The sequence below is a fragment of the Benincasa hispida genome, chromosome 1, assembly GCF_027475165.1.
Source record: "Benincasa hispida cultivar pf3 chromosome 1, pf3_genome.v1.1, whole genome shotgun sequence".
Lineage (NCBI taxonomy): Eukaryota > Viridiplantae > Streptophyta > Magnoliopsida > Cucurbitales > Cucurbitaceae > Benincasa > Benincasa hispida.
Window position 1 is genome coordinate 72,641,696 of NC_143478.1, and position 13,515 is coordinate 72,655,210.

The 13,515-nt window shown below is 40.8% G+C and overlaps 1 protein-coding gene across 1 annotated transcript; it reads right to left on the reverse strand.

Annotated features, from left to right (window-relative positions):
• Positions 1 to 12,507: 12,507 nt before the first annotated feature.
• LOC120078683 (uncharacterized) lies at positions 12,508 to 13,287 on the reverse strand. The gene is made up of 2 exons (XM_090314191.1): positions 13,195 to 13,287; positions 12,508 to 12,927 (listed from the first exon to the last, which is right to left on the reverse strand). Exons 1-2 carry the CDS (start codon positions 13,285 to 13,287, stop codon positions 12,508 to 12,510), a joined length of 513 nt encoding a protein of 170 aa, XP_090170317.1.
• Positions 13,288 to 13,515: the final 228 nt, after the last annotated feature.

The following is a 13,515-nucleotide window of genomic DNA, read 5'->3' on the forward strand; positions in this document are numbered from 1 at the left end:
TCCAGGGGTTAAGAATGATGAAAAAATGTCGTGCGCCAGACGATTTTATGAATGAAGCTCATTTGTTTCCCCAAATGGCTATTAGGCCCGGTGAGGTTGCCCTGGGGCCCAATTTTTGTGTGCGAACTGTCCGGCAGGGGAAACGCAAGAACGGACTCAGAGGTTAAGAACAATGAAAAAAAGCCGTGTGCCAATTTTTAACTGTAGTTAGTAGACCTACATCATTCTCAATTAGTAGTATATCGTCTACATACAATACTAAGAAAACTACTGAATTGTTGACTATTTTCTTGTAAACACAATGTTCATCAACGTTTTGGTCAAAGCCATACGATTTGATCACAGTATCAAACTGAATATTCCAAGATCGAGATGCCTGTTTCAGCCCATAAATGGACCTATTCAGTTTGTAAACCTTTTGCTCTTGTTCTTAGGCAATGAATCCTTCGGGTTGCACGATGTAAATGGTCTCTTGAAGATTGCCAAGAAAAGTCGTCTTGACTTCCATTTGCCAGATCTCATAATTATAATAAGCGGAAATGGACAAGAGGATGCAAGATCAACTTTAACATGGCAACAGGTGAGAAAGTCTCCTCATAGTCGACTCCCTCCACCTAGGTATAACCCTTTTGCCACAAGTTGAGTTTTGAAGGTTTGCACCTTCCCATCAGCACTCCATTTGTGCTTGTAGATCCATTCACAACCTATAGGTCTTTACCCCATCAGACTGATCTACAAGATCTCATACTGAGTTGAAGTACATTGCCTCCATCTTGAGATTCATGGCTTTGATCCATTCATCTCGGTCAACATCCTCCATTACCTTTTGATAAGACAACAGATCCTCAATGTCGCCATCTACCACCATAGCTAGGATTTTTGTAAAACCCAGAGCGATCAGGAGGGTTCAGAACCATCCCTCTACGTCGAGGTTCCCTCCCTCAACTCTTGAGGTGGAACTGACCTACCAGATGAACTATCATCAACAACTCTAGCTGATGAAATAGGTTCTTCAACAACTCTTGTTGAAGTTTCAGTAGTTTTGTTGGAAAGCTCAGCTAACACGACTTTACTACGTGGACTATGCTCCCTGATATGATCCTCTTCCAGGAAAGTAGTGTTCGTGGAAACAAATACCCTATTTTCGGACGGATCATAAAAGTAACCCCCTCGTGTACCTTTGGGGTAGCCTACAAAGAGGCACAACCTCGACTGTGATTTCAACTTCTTGGGATTTGCCTCAAGCACATGTGTTGGGCAACCCCATATGTGGAAGTGACGTAAACTAGCTTTACACCCGTCCCATAATTCTAGAAGTGTTCTCGCAACACTCTTGGAAGGACCACAGTTGAGTATTTATACTGCAGACTCCTCTGCGAAACTCCAAAACGAGTCCGGTAAGGAAGCGTAACTCATCATCGAACGAACCATGTGCAACAAGGTTCTGTTTCTCCTCTCCGCTACACCATTCTGCTGAGGTGTACCCGATGCTGAGAGTTGAGAAACGATTCCATGTCCTATCAAATAGTATTGGAACTCAGAATCCAAAAACTCTCCACCTCGATCTGATCAAAGTGTTTTAATCCGTCTATTCAAAGCATTCTCAACATCAGCCTTGAAAACTTTGAACTTTTCGAAAGATTCAGACATGCGTTGCATCAGATAAACATACCCATATCTAGAGTAATCATCAGTAAAACTGATAAAGTACTCATAGCCTCCTCGAGCTCGCACATTCATTGGACCGTAAAGGTCAGAATGTACTAATTCTAGAGGTTCTTTGGCTCGATAGCCTTTTCAAGAAAAAGGTCTTTTAATCATCTTACCCTCAAGGCAAGATTCACACACTGGTAAAGAATTTTCTTCTAACTCGGTTAGGAGGTCATTCTTCACCAATCTCTCAATCCTGTTAAGATTGATGTACCTTAATCGAAGGTGCCAAAGTTGGGCATTTTCTTTTGGAGAAACTCATTGACGTTTAGATTGAGTTACGACGGATTTAAACATCTCTATGTTATGGAGGGAACTTAAGGCTAATGGTCTTAGCACTTACAAGTTATTTTCCAGTTTAGCTATACAAATTTCAACACCATCCTTATGAATAAACACTTTATTCAATTTAAAAGAAAAAGTGTAATTGCATTGTTACAGTTACTTTACAGAAATAAGGTTCTTTTTAGTTCAGGAACTATAAAGACATCTTTTAATACAAGAAACTTATTCTGTAAAGTTAACTAGATGCGTCCCACTACTACAGCTGAGACGACGTGCTCGGTGCCTACTCGCAACGTCATCTCACCAGCCTCCAACTGTTGCTCGGATCTAATCCCCTGAAACGAAGAACAAACATGATTAGTGGTGCCTGAATCAATTATCCAGACAGAATCATCATTCTCTATTAAACAAGTTTCTAACACAAGTAAATCACATTTACCTTTGTCTGCCTTGGCCTTAGCCTTGGCTGCATTCCTTTCCTTTAGATAGTGAGGATAATTCCTCTTCCAGTGTCCGTTCTGGTTTCAGTGGAAATATTTTCATTTTCCAACTCGTGGTGGACGCTTTTTGGGCGAAAGATAGCGGGTTAGCAGGCGCTTTCCCTTTCCTTTTACCACTCTTCTTCTTCTTCTCATTTCCAAAGTTAGAAGTTGAAGGTGCAGACTTTGTTCTTGAGGTCGAACCTCGATGAAACTTTCTAGAAGACGAGACAACATTTGCCTTATCTCCATTTGGTAAGTCTGCAACTCGTTGAGGATAGTAGTAATGGTATAATCCACTTTGTTAAGAATCGTATTGCTAACAAAGTGAAGGAAACTCTCCTGCAATGAATGCAGGATAATGCTAACCTGACTGCCCTCATCGATTTTAGACCCATTCATCTCCGCCATGTTAAAGTGGACCATCATATTCAGTTGTGTTCACGAACAGAGGTGCCTTCCTCCATTTTGGAGCTAAAGATGTGTTTCAGGGCCTCGTGCTTGAGTTGTCCAGACGGTTGTTTGAACACTCCCCGCCAGGACTCCATGATCTCACGTGTTGAGACCATGGGCTCATGGTTCTTGGCCAACATGTCACTAAAACTGGCCAAGATATAGGCTGGGGCCTTCTTGTTTGTCTGTGTCCAACGCTCGTACGTCATCTGAACATATTTTGTGCCCCAAAGGACTATCAGACCCGACGGGGTTGCCCCGGGGCTAAATTTTTATGCGCAAACTTTTCGGCGAGCGAAAACATAAAAATGGACCCAAGTGTTAAGAATGATGAAAAAAAGTCGTGCGCCAATTAGTTTTGTGAACAGAGCTCATTTGGTGCCTCAAATGACTATCGGGCCTGGCTGGGCTACCCCGTGACCCAATTTTTGTGCGCAAACTTTCTGACGGGCGAAAACGCGAAAGCGGACCCAGGGGTTAAGAACGATGAAAAAAAGTCGAGCGCCAGACGGTTTTGTGAATGGAGCTCATTTGGTGCCCCAAATACCTATGGGCCCAGCGGGGCTATCCCGAGGCCCAATTTTTGTGTGCAAGCTTTCCAGCGGGCAAAAGCGTGAAAACGGACCCAGAGGTTAAGAATTATGAAAGAAAGCCTCCCATTTTCGGGATAAGACCAAATGAATCGCTTAGCGCCATCGTCTAATGCTTGAAGTTGATTGTTTAGTGCGCTCACAAAGGTAAACGATCGTGTAGTGCTATTGCATAACTCCTCAATGCATCGCTTAGCTGCTGCACTGAGGTAAATAATCGTGTCGTGTTATCGCATAGCTCTTCAACGCATTGTTTAGCTCCCACCCAAAGCTAATGAACATAATGTACATATTTTTGTTTTGAATGAAATGTTCATTTTTAGAAATTATGTTTGTTCTATCTCAAATCAACTTCTATTAAGAATCAAATTGCTAAAAGCCATTTGCAATATTCAGATATTTAAAAACAGCTAGATCAAAGTATAGTAAAGATTTCTAAATCTGACTGTTAACAAGAGTTGGTAAGACAGGTCAGACGCGTCTTAGTCAAAGAGTTGAGAGTATCTCAATGTAGTGGGAGGAAAGTGTGTTTCCTGGCTATTATTGAAAATTAGATTCATTCCTCTTATAGTTTAATTAAAAGCCTATTGTACATTAATATGTTTGCAAAGAGTCTCTCGACTAAAGTGTTTGAGAATCACCTCGTAAGACTAGGAATACCAGTTTAATAACCTAGAGCAAGTGGAAGAAATATCGGGTATAGGATATCGAATGGTAAACCATGAGTATGGGATGCCCTAGTTTATTATATTTCTCTATAAAACTCAGAAACTCAATTTTATATATGAGATATATAAGTTACCACTGGAGTTTTAGTCCAAGTGGGAGTTTGTTAGGTTTTATGTCCTAAAACTCGTGGTTTGTAAACAATAGAACTTATTTTGAAAATTCAATAAGTTGTTATTGAATATATTGTTTTTTTAGAAATCCAATAACCCTAATAACCCTAAAAGTCCCCTGACTATTACATGAGTACTTGAACTCTATGTGGATACATAAAAGTGGATCAGGTTCGAGTAAATAGTAAAAAATGATATATAGTATATGAATAAGGTTGGGTGCCTTATTCTAGTAACACTATTGGATGCGGCTTACTCTGTAGTTGCTACAAAGAGTTGTAAAGTGCTATAAACGAAGTGATCGTAATTCGTACATGTTATGACATGAGGAGTAGGGGCATCATGTGCAAATGAGTTTTGTAGAGGATCGAACCAAGAAACTAGTCACTCTTACTTTATAACATTATTTACTGTTTAAGACTGACTATTTCAAAGTGATGACCTAGGTAAATTGACCTTAATTCTGAGCCAACTATGAACTCTTGTTTGTTCAGGATTATCCTTTGATCTGCAAACAGTGAGAGTAGACCAATGATGCATTGTTTTATGCAACGAAATAATTGTGGGGATTGTGTTGATGAAAAATGCGTTAAGCATGCAAGTTTTCTCAGTAAGATTCAAGTATAAATCCTATTGAGTTGCCTGGTAAGCCCAGGGTCGAACTCAAGGACTAAGGAAAACAATATGCGGTGGTAATTTATAGATCACTTTGCGGTAACAATAAATCAAAGAGTTGGTTAGTTTCTTGTTTATAGTATAAAATGTAAGCGGCAGAGTTAAGAAAAGAGTTAGTATACGAAAGATGCGATGAATATGTGGGGGAACGGGTTGAGAAAGGGTTTAGCTAACACTTTCTAGGATTGCGTTCATATTATGCGGTCATGCTACACACATACAACAGCAAATCATCTCTCAACGCAAATGCTACGGCTTCTAGTTTTAGAACGCATGCGATATATGTGATGATGTCTATAAGACTTACACATAAGCCTTTATTCTTGTCTATGCGATGACAATTGACACACACACAAACAAGGCGACCGCATAATATCATAACCTATCTCTAGGGTGCATGCGATGCCTGTTGACAAACAGAGCTTATCTCTAAGTCTTCATATCTTGCTTATGTAGATCTAATCTTGCTCTCTCGAGTCTAGATTCTAACTTAGCTCTCTCAAGTCTTAGGTTCTTTCTTTAGACTCTCTCTCGAGTAGCTCTAAAGGGATGATGGACGCAACATAAGATAAGATGATTGCATGCAATGAAAATTCTAGGTCATGTTCGCTAAGTACTTCTCAACCCATTCGATAGATTTAGCTACTCATGCGTGTTTTAAAAAGAGTGAACAGATGTAGATAAGCAAGTTCCATTTTATAGATATCTAATCGAAGTATATAATGATAATGCGAAATAAGAATAAAGAGCCTGGTAGCAATTTCTTGCTTCCCAAGGCTTTTACATTGTTCTTCTCTACTCTGCTCAAAAGATATTCTTGCTCTCGCAAGAGTCGGCCCTCTCTCTGTTTTTCCATACCCCCTGGGTTCTCTCTCGAGCTGACCAAGATGAACTTCCGACATCTTTTCCCTTCTCTCGCTTCTGCCTTCTAAGTATAAAATAAGAACTAAGAACAAGGCTAACTAATTAAAAACTGAACTCTAAAAACTGGGTGAACTCCTTCACTGAAGATGGCCTTTGGTATTTATAGACTTCAGGGTGAGAAGCTTATTCTCTCTTATCATTGCACTAATGGGATGACATTAATTCTCTGTTTGATGCGTTGAATATTTGTCAACGAAAAGTTCAGTGTACTTGCTACAATGGTCATTAACGGCTTGTCAACTTAATTCGGAATCGACAGTCATTAGCTTTCTGTCCCATCGTGATTTATTAAGCTTTCACCCAGATGCGCCCACCTTGATGCGTCAGCTCTATGTGACCACCTTCTCGAGCAGATTTTTGAACGCAAACGATCGCATAGCCTTGCGGTCGCAATCGTGATTTCGTGAGCACAAACGATCGCATTGCGTTGCGGTCGCAATCTTGATTTCGCAAGCGCAAACGATCGCATAGCCTTGCAGTCACAATCTTGATTTCACGAGCACAAATGATCGCATAGCCTTGTGGTCACAATCTCTTATGCGTCCGGACGTTAATTTCTTCGGATTGCATTTTCGCCTTGCGTCAATGCATTTTCCTGCACAAAAATACATAAGTTAACTATTTTAATGCGATGGACGCATGCGATCGCAATGTTGTGAACTTGATGCTTTTGGACACAATATTGTATATTTTTATCATTGCAATCCTGCATTGTTTTATGACTTTGCGCTATAATAATGTGCATTTCTGCCCGTTATCACACCCCCAAATTTAAACAATGCTTGTCCTCAAGCATAAGCTAAAGATTTCCTTTAGAAAGTCGACCGCCTTCTCTTTCCTAGATTTCTCAAGTATGCCTTATTCAAATCCTATACACCAATCTCCTTAATTCTTATCCAGATCTTTTCTTAAAATATTTCTAAAATTTAGGGACCGCAAGTTTAACCTTAAAAAATACTTTACTAGATTCCAGGACATCGCATGATTTATTTCATAAAAAAAACTTTTTCACTGGGGTATTTTTAAATGATTTTTTTATCCTTGCGTATTTTAGACATATTATTTTTTTTAAAGCTAAAAATAGCAAGGTTGAAAATGAATACTGTGATGACATGCAAAAATGCACGTCATCTTAGATCTTTTATTGAGAATTATGAAGGTTGTTAAGCAGAATATGCGGCGATTATGTTAGGAATTCATGAGAAAATGAGTTTGCAGCCATCAGCATTAAGAATCTCAGTTAACCCACTATTATGCGTTTTTATGCGTTCAATTGTCTATCTTTGTAGCTAACGCAGGATGCAGGCGCATACGCGGAAGTTGGGCTATTGCAAAGACGACCGCATGCGGAGAATTTCTCCATCCAAACACGAACGCATACGTTCGACGCATGGATGTTGTGGCCATCAACCGCATGCGTTCATCGCATAGGAGTTGCGATCGTCAAGCAATTGCGATCATCATGTAGAAGTTGCGGTAATCAAGTGAATGTGGTCATTGCAAGATTGCGACTACACCGGAGTAGAGCTCGAGAGAGTCAGCTCCACCGCACATCTATGGCACCACCAGCAGCCTTGACACATATTTGCTGGAAGCAAGACATTGCTTTCAGCTGGTCCTTTCATTTTCTCTTCTTTCCTTATATTGTATTGTATTACATTATGCCTTAAGAAATTAATACATTTTGTGAACAATGAATTTCTATAATTTCCTTTGACTCCATCTTCATCTTCATTACTTAACATCTTTAACTTTCATTGCATCACTTAGTGAGATTGCTAGAGTATCGCATACTTAGTCATGCGACATAGGAATATGAAGCATGTAGCAAACCACCGGGAGGAGTGCGTTGCGTGAGTGTTGCGAGAAAACCTTATTTGCTTAATGTGAAGTTGTAGCAACGCCTATCTATAGGCAGATGCAATGCTTGTCTATGAGTAAAATCAGCAACAACTAACTGTCTGGGAGGGTTTGTGGTTGGTCGCATTAAGCAATATAAGCAAGTGTTCACTAGGAATAGAAATAATCCTACGTTAACCAGGTTTTTGCGGTTACCTTGTCTTATACATGCGTCCAACACACCTTTAAAGCTACTCGGGAGAGTGTCTAAAGAAAGAACCTAAGACTTGAGAGAGCTAGGTTAGAATCGAGGCTCGGGAGAGCTAGATTAAGATCACATAGGTAAGAATGGAGACTTAGGAATAAGTTCCATTTGCTATTTAAATCACGTACATTTGCGGCGGGCGTGTATGGCATGATCGCATTAGTTTGCGTTGACTGAGGTTGCCCTTGCGGTCAACCTTAGGGTTGCGATGAAGATATCCTCACATTTTATCTATTTTCCATGCATCTTACTACGCGTCAACAGTTGTCGTGCCTCTATCTCTCATTAATATTCTCACTGCATTGTCTGTTAGTTAGGAGTAGAAGTAGTTTATAGCTTAAAACCCCCATCATTCTTTTATTCATTTGCCGCAAACACATCACCGCATACATTTAGCTACAAGTCCCTGAGTTCGACCTCAGATCACTCGAGAAACTTGCGTTCGCATTATACTTAGTGTGAGCGCAAAAAAACTTGTGACAGGAACACATGGTCATCGCATATAAGAGTAACGCATATTTTCATTCCAACGCATAACCACCGACGCATGAGTATCAATGCATACCTTAAGACATGCATCGCATATTGCGTCCCACATGATTTTAGCCATCAAGTTTTTTTTATCCTTGCATATTTTAAATTATTATTTTTATTTCTTTTTTAAAGCTACAAATAGCAAAGTCGAAAATGAATACTGTACCCCCAAATTTAAAATGTGACAATGTTTTCATTGGTAAATGATTGAAAGAAGTCATGCGATGCTCTTAAGAAGTTTTGTAAAGGGTCAGTTTGAAAGAAAGCTAGCAAACCACTAACTTCTAGAAATATTTCATGAGGAGACTGTCCTAAAATTAAGTTGACTCTAGTGCATACGAAAAAATAGAAGCATGTGTTTCATCATTGAAATCATAATTGGCAAGGAGAAATAATGCGGTGACCTACTAAATTAATCAATGTTAAATGATTGCATCGACTAAAAAGGATACGATGATAAAAATTTTAGAGTCAAAATTCGATGTGATAGTGCAAAATTTGGAAATAATGAAGTCAAGGAAAGTTACAACCCCCAAATTTGCGCTATCGCCCGCATTATTTGTGGACACATCCTGCTTTATGGCGAACAGCTTTCTTTGATTGTGGTGACGAAATAAAGTAGTTGCGTCTTCGTATAATGCCTCCGCGATTGTTGCAAAAAAACATTGAGAGGGTCAAATAATAATAAAACAAAGTTAGCAAAACCATTTTTTTAAGCAAACAAATAGCGAAATGACAATACTGAAAGGGAATAGAGATAAGTTCATGAATTCGGGAGTTTAACGGATACTTCACAAAACTTGCGTCCTTGATGAATTTGAATCGCATGATTGCGCAGAGACCGCCCACTTATTTTTCAGTCAGAGTTTCTCAGGTGTATAGAGGCGACCTTGTAATGTCAGTCTTCTCCGTGATATATTTTCACTCGTTGCCCATTAACTTTGAATATGTTGGTCCCGTCGTCATTGGATAACTGAACCGCACCATGCGGGAATACCTCTCTGACTATGAAGGGTCCGGACCAACGTGACTTTAATTTTCCAGGGAAGAGTCGTAGCCGTGAATTAAATAGTAAGACCTTTTTCCCGACTTGGAGATTCTTTCCGCCTAATTGTTTGTCGTGCCAGTGCTTTGCGCGCTCTTTGTACATCTTTGCGTTCTCGTATGCATGAGTTCTCCATTCCTCCAGCTCGACCAATTGAAGTTTCCTTGCTTCTCCTGTGGCCTTTAAGTCAAAGTTTAGCTTTTTCACCGCCCATAGTGCTTTATGCTCTAGCTCGAGTGGTAAATGACATGCCTTTCCAAATACCAATGCATACGGGGACATGCCTATGGGTGTCTTATAGGCGGTCCTGTATGCCCATAGCGCATCGTCTAGCTTTGTTGCCCAATCTTTTCATGAAAGCTTCACCATCTTCTCTAATATCAACTTGATCTCCCGGTTGGACACTTCAATGACCTTTGTCTGTGGATGGTATGCAGTGGCCACTTTATGGAGGATATTATATTTGCGTAGAAAATCTTTGACTGTGTGATTGACAAAGTGGGAGCCTTCATTATTTATTATGGCACACAGAGTGCCAAAACTAGTGAAAATATTTTTCTTCAGGAATTTAGAGACTACCGCCGCATCACTTGCGGTGCATGCTACTGCTTCTACCCATTTGGAGATGTAGTCGACGGCTAACAGAATATATTTGAAACCATTCGATGGTCGAATGGTCCCATGAAATCAATACCCTAGACGTCGAACAATTCCAGTTCTAAAATGATGTTCATGGGCATCGCATGTTTCCATGAAATATTACCCATGCGTTGGCACCGGTCACACTTCATCGCGTAGTCTCTTGCGTCTTGAAATAGTGTTGGCCAATAATACCCACTTTGTAATACTTTTGCTGCTGTGCGCTGGCCTCCAAAGTGCCCTCCATAAGACAAGTCATGACATTGTGATAAAATGTGGTGAGCAGCATCCGGAACACACAGGCGCAGAATCTGGTCTGGCTCCCTCTTATAAAGATTTGGCTCATCCCAATAATATGATTTACATTCATGCTGAGCCGCCTCTTTTGGGGGTCGGTATAATCTTCGAAAAATTGCTCGCAAACCAGATAATTTACCACGTCTGCGTACCATGTCAATTCTTCAATTTGAAATAGTTGCTCGTCTGGGAACGTTGCGCTCACCTCTGAATGATTGCAGTCAACTTTTGGATTTTCTAATTTGGATAAGTGGTCCGCAACTTGGTTCTCCGTCCCTTTGCGATCAATTATTTCCATATCGAATTCCTGGAGGAGGAGAACTCATCTTATCAATCTTGGCTTCGCACCTTTCTTTGTCATCAAATATTTTATCGCCGAGTGATCAGTATGAATGAGCACTTTAGTTCCCAGCAAATAAGCTCTGAATTTCTCCAACGCAAATATCACCGCAAGCAATTCTTTTTCTGTGGTGGTGTAGTTTGTTTGAGCAAGATTCAAGGTTTTACTCGCATATGCGATGGGATATAATATTGTTTTTCTCTTTTGTGCCAGTACTGCTCTCATCGCATAACTGCTTGCGTCGCACATTAATTCAAAGGGCAATGTCCAGTCTGGTGCGATCAACACAGGTGTGGTCGTTAATGCATTCTTCAAAATTATAAATGCGTTGAGGCATTGGTCATCGAAGTCAAACTTTCTATCTGCCTCCATCAACGCACTCAATGGTCGTGCAATTTTTAAAAAGTCTTTGACAAAATATCTATAAAATTCAGCATGTCCCAAAAAGCTCCTGACAACCTTTACATTCGTTGGAGGTGAGAGCTTTTCAATCGTTTCAATTTTTGTCTTGTCCACCTCCAACCCGTCCCTGGAGACCTTGTGCCCAAGCACAATGCCTTCCTTCACCATGAAATGGCATTTCTCCCAATTAAGCACGAGGTTCATCTCCTCACATCTTTTCAATATCTTCTCCAAGTTGTTAAGACAGACCTCGTACGTTTGCCCATACACAGAGAAGTCGTCCATAAATATTTCTACAGAGTCTTTGAGATATGCCGAAAAGATGGTCATCATACACCTTTGGAAAGTGCTCGGCGCATTGCAGAGGCCGAACGGCATGCGTCAAAACGAAAATGTTCCATACGGGCAGGTGAATGTAGTTTTTTCTTGATCTTCAGGAGCGATCATGATCTGGTTATAACCGGCATACCCATCCAAGAAGCAGTAGAAATCATTTCCAGCTAGGCGATCCAGCATTTGGTCAATAAAAGGTAAAGGGAAATGATCCTTCTTTGTTGCCACATTTAATTTGCGGTAGTCCATGCAAATCCCCCATCCAGTGACAGTCCTTTGCGGTATCAGTTCGTTATTGGCATTAGGGACTACCGTCATCCCTCATTTCTTCGGCACGCATTGCACAGGGCTGACCTACATGCTGTCGGCTATTGTATAGATGATGCCCGCGTCTAACCACTTGATTATCTCCTTCTTTACGACCTTCATCGCAGGGTTGAGTCTGCGCTGATGTTCGATCGATCCTTTGTGATTCTCTTCGAAACGAATTCTATGCATACAGTATGCGAGGCTGATTCCTCTAATGTTTGCGAGCGTTCAACCAATTGCTTTTACATACTTTCTCAGAATGTTCAGCAGCGCATACTTCAAGTGGTTAGGAAGGGTCTTCAGTTCTATTGTTGGTGGTTGTTCTAAGGACGGTTTTGTTGTTTTCCTTTCTTCATTCACTGCCGGCTTATCTTCTTGAGATGTGATCATCTCATCTTCTTTGGTTATTTTTTCTAAGGTCGCATTGCATGCAACAATGGATGCGATCGCATCCTCATCCTCATTTTCATCTTCAGGCTTCTCTTCGTCATTCAAACTTTGTTCATCGTCGGATTCATTAAGGTCTTCTTCATCAAGATACTTCATGGCTCAGATAATGTCAAACCTGAGCTTCTGTCCATTCACGCTCAGCGTGATATCTCCTTTGTGCACATCAATCTGGGCGCGATCGGTGGATAAGAATGGTCGCCCTAGGATGATGGGCACATCTTTGTCTGTTTCATAGTCCATGATGATAAAGTTTGTTGGTAATATAAATTTTTCTATTGTAACTAGAACATTCCTCACCTTCTCCTCTGGATGCACAAGAGATCTATTCGTTAATTGGAGAGTCACCGTCGTGGGCGCAAGTTGCCCCACATTCAACTGCTTGAAAATTGACAGGGGCATCAAGTTAATGTTGGCCCCGAGATCGCATAGCGCTTGACCGATGTATAACCCTCCAATAGAGAAAGGTATAGTGAAACTCCCAGAGTCGTGCATTTTTGGTGGGATGATAGATTTTGCACTCTGCGTCAAAGCCACCGTTGCGAACTTACCAGTGCCTCTCTTCTTTGTCACCATATCCTTTAGAAACTTTGCATATGCGAGCATCTCCTCAATTGCTTTAGTGAACGGAATATTAATATGCAACTGTTTTAACATATTCATGAAGCGTTGATACTGTACCTCATCATTTTTCTTCTTTTTGAGTCTCTATGGGAATAGTGGCAGCTGTATTCTTACGGTCCCCTGTTTTTTTGGCTCCGAGGTGGACGCAATCTCTGGTTCCATCACCTCTTTTTCTTCTGTTTCTTCTCGAGTCAACGCAATCTCTGGTTCCAGTGCAATTGGAGCAATCCGGCTAGGCTTCTTCTTCTCCCCTGCCATAGTCTTTCCGCTCCGCAACGTCACGACTTGACATTACTCTTTGCTCGTACCCCCCTGGGTTACGTGGGAGTTCGGTTGAACTCGGCAGGGCCCCTTGCGGTCTGTTCTTGAGTTCACCCGCAATCTAGCTTATCTGAATTTTCAGAATACGGATGGATGTCGCTTGGTTTTGAAGCACATTTTCGTTCTTTTCAATTTATTGCTTTAACAAACTTTCCAAAGTGGAAG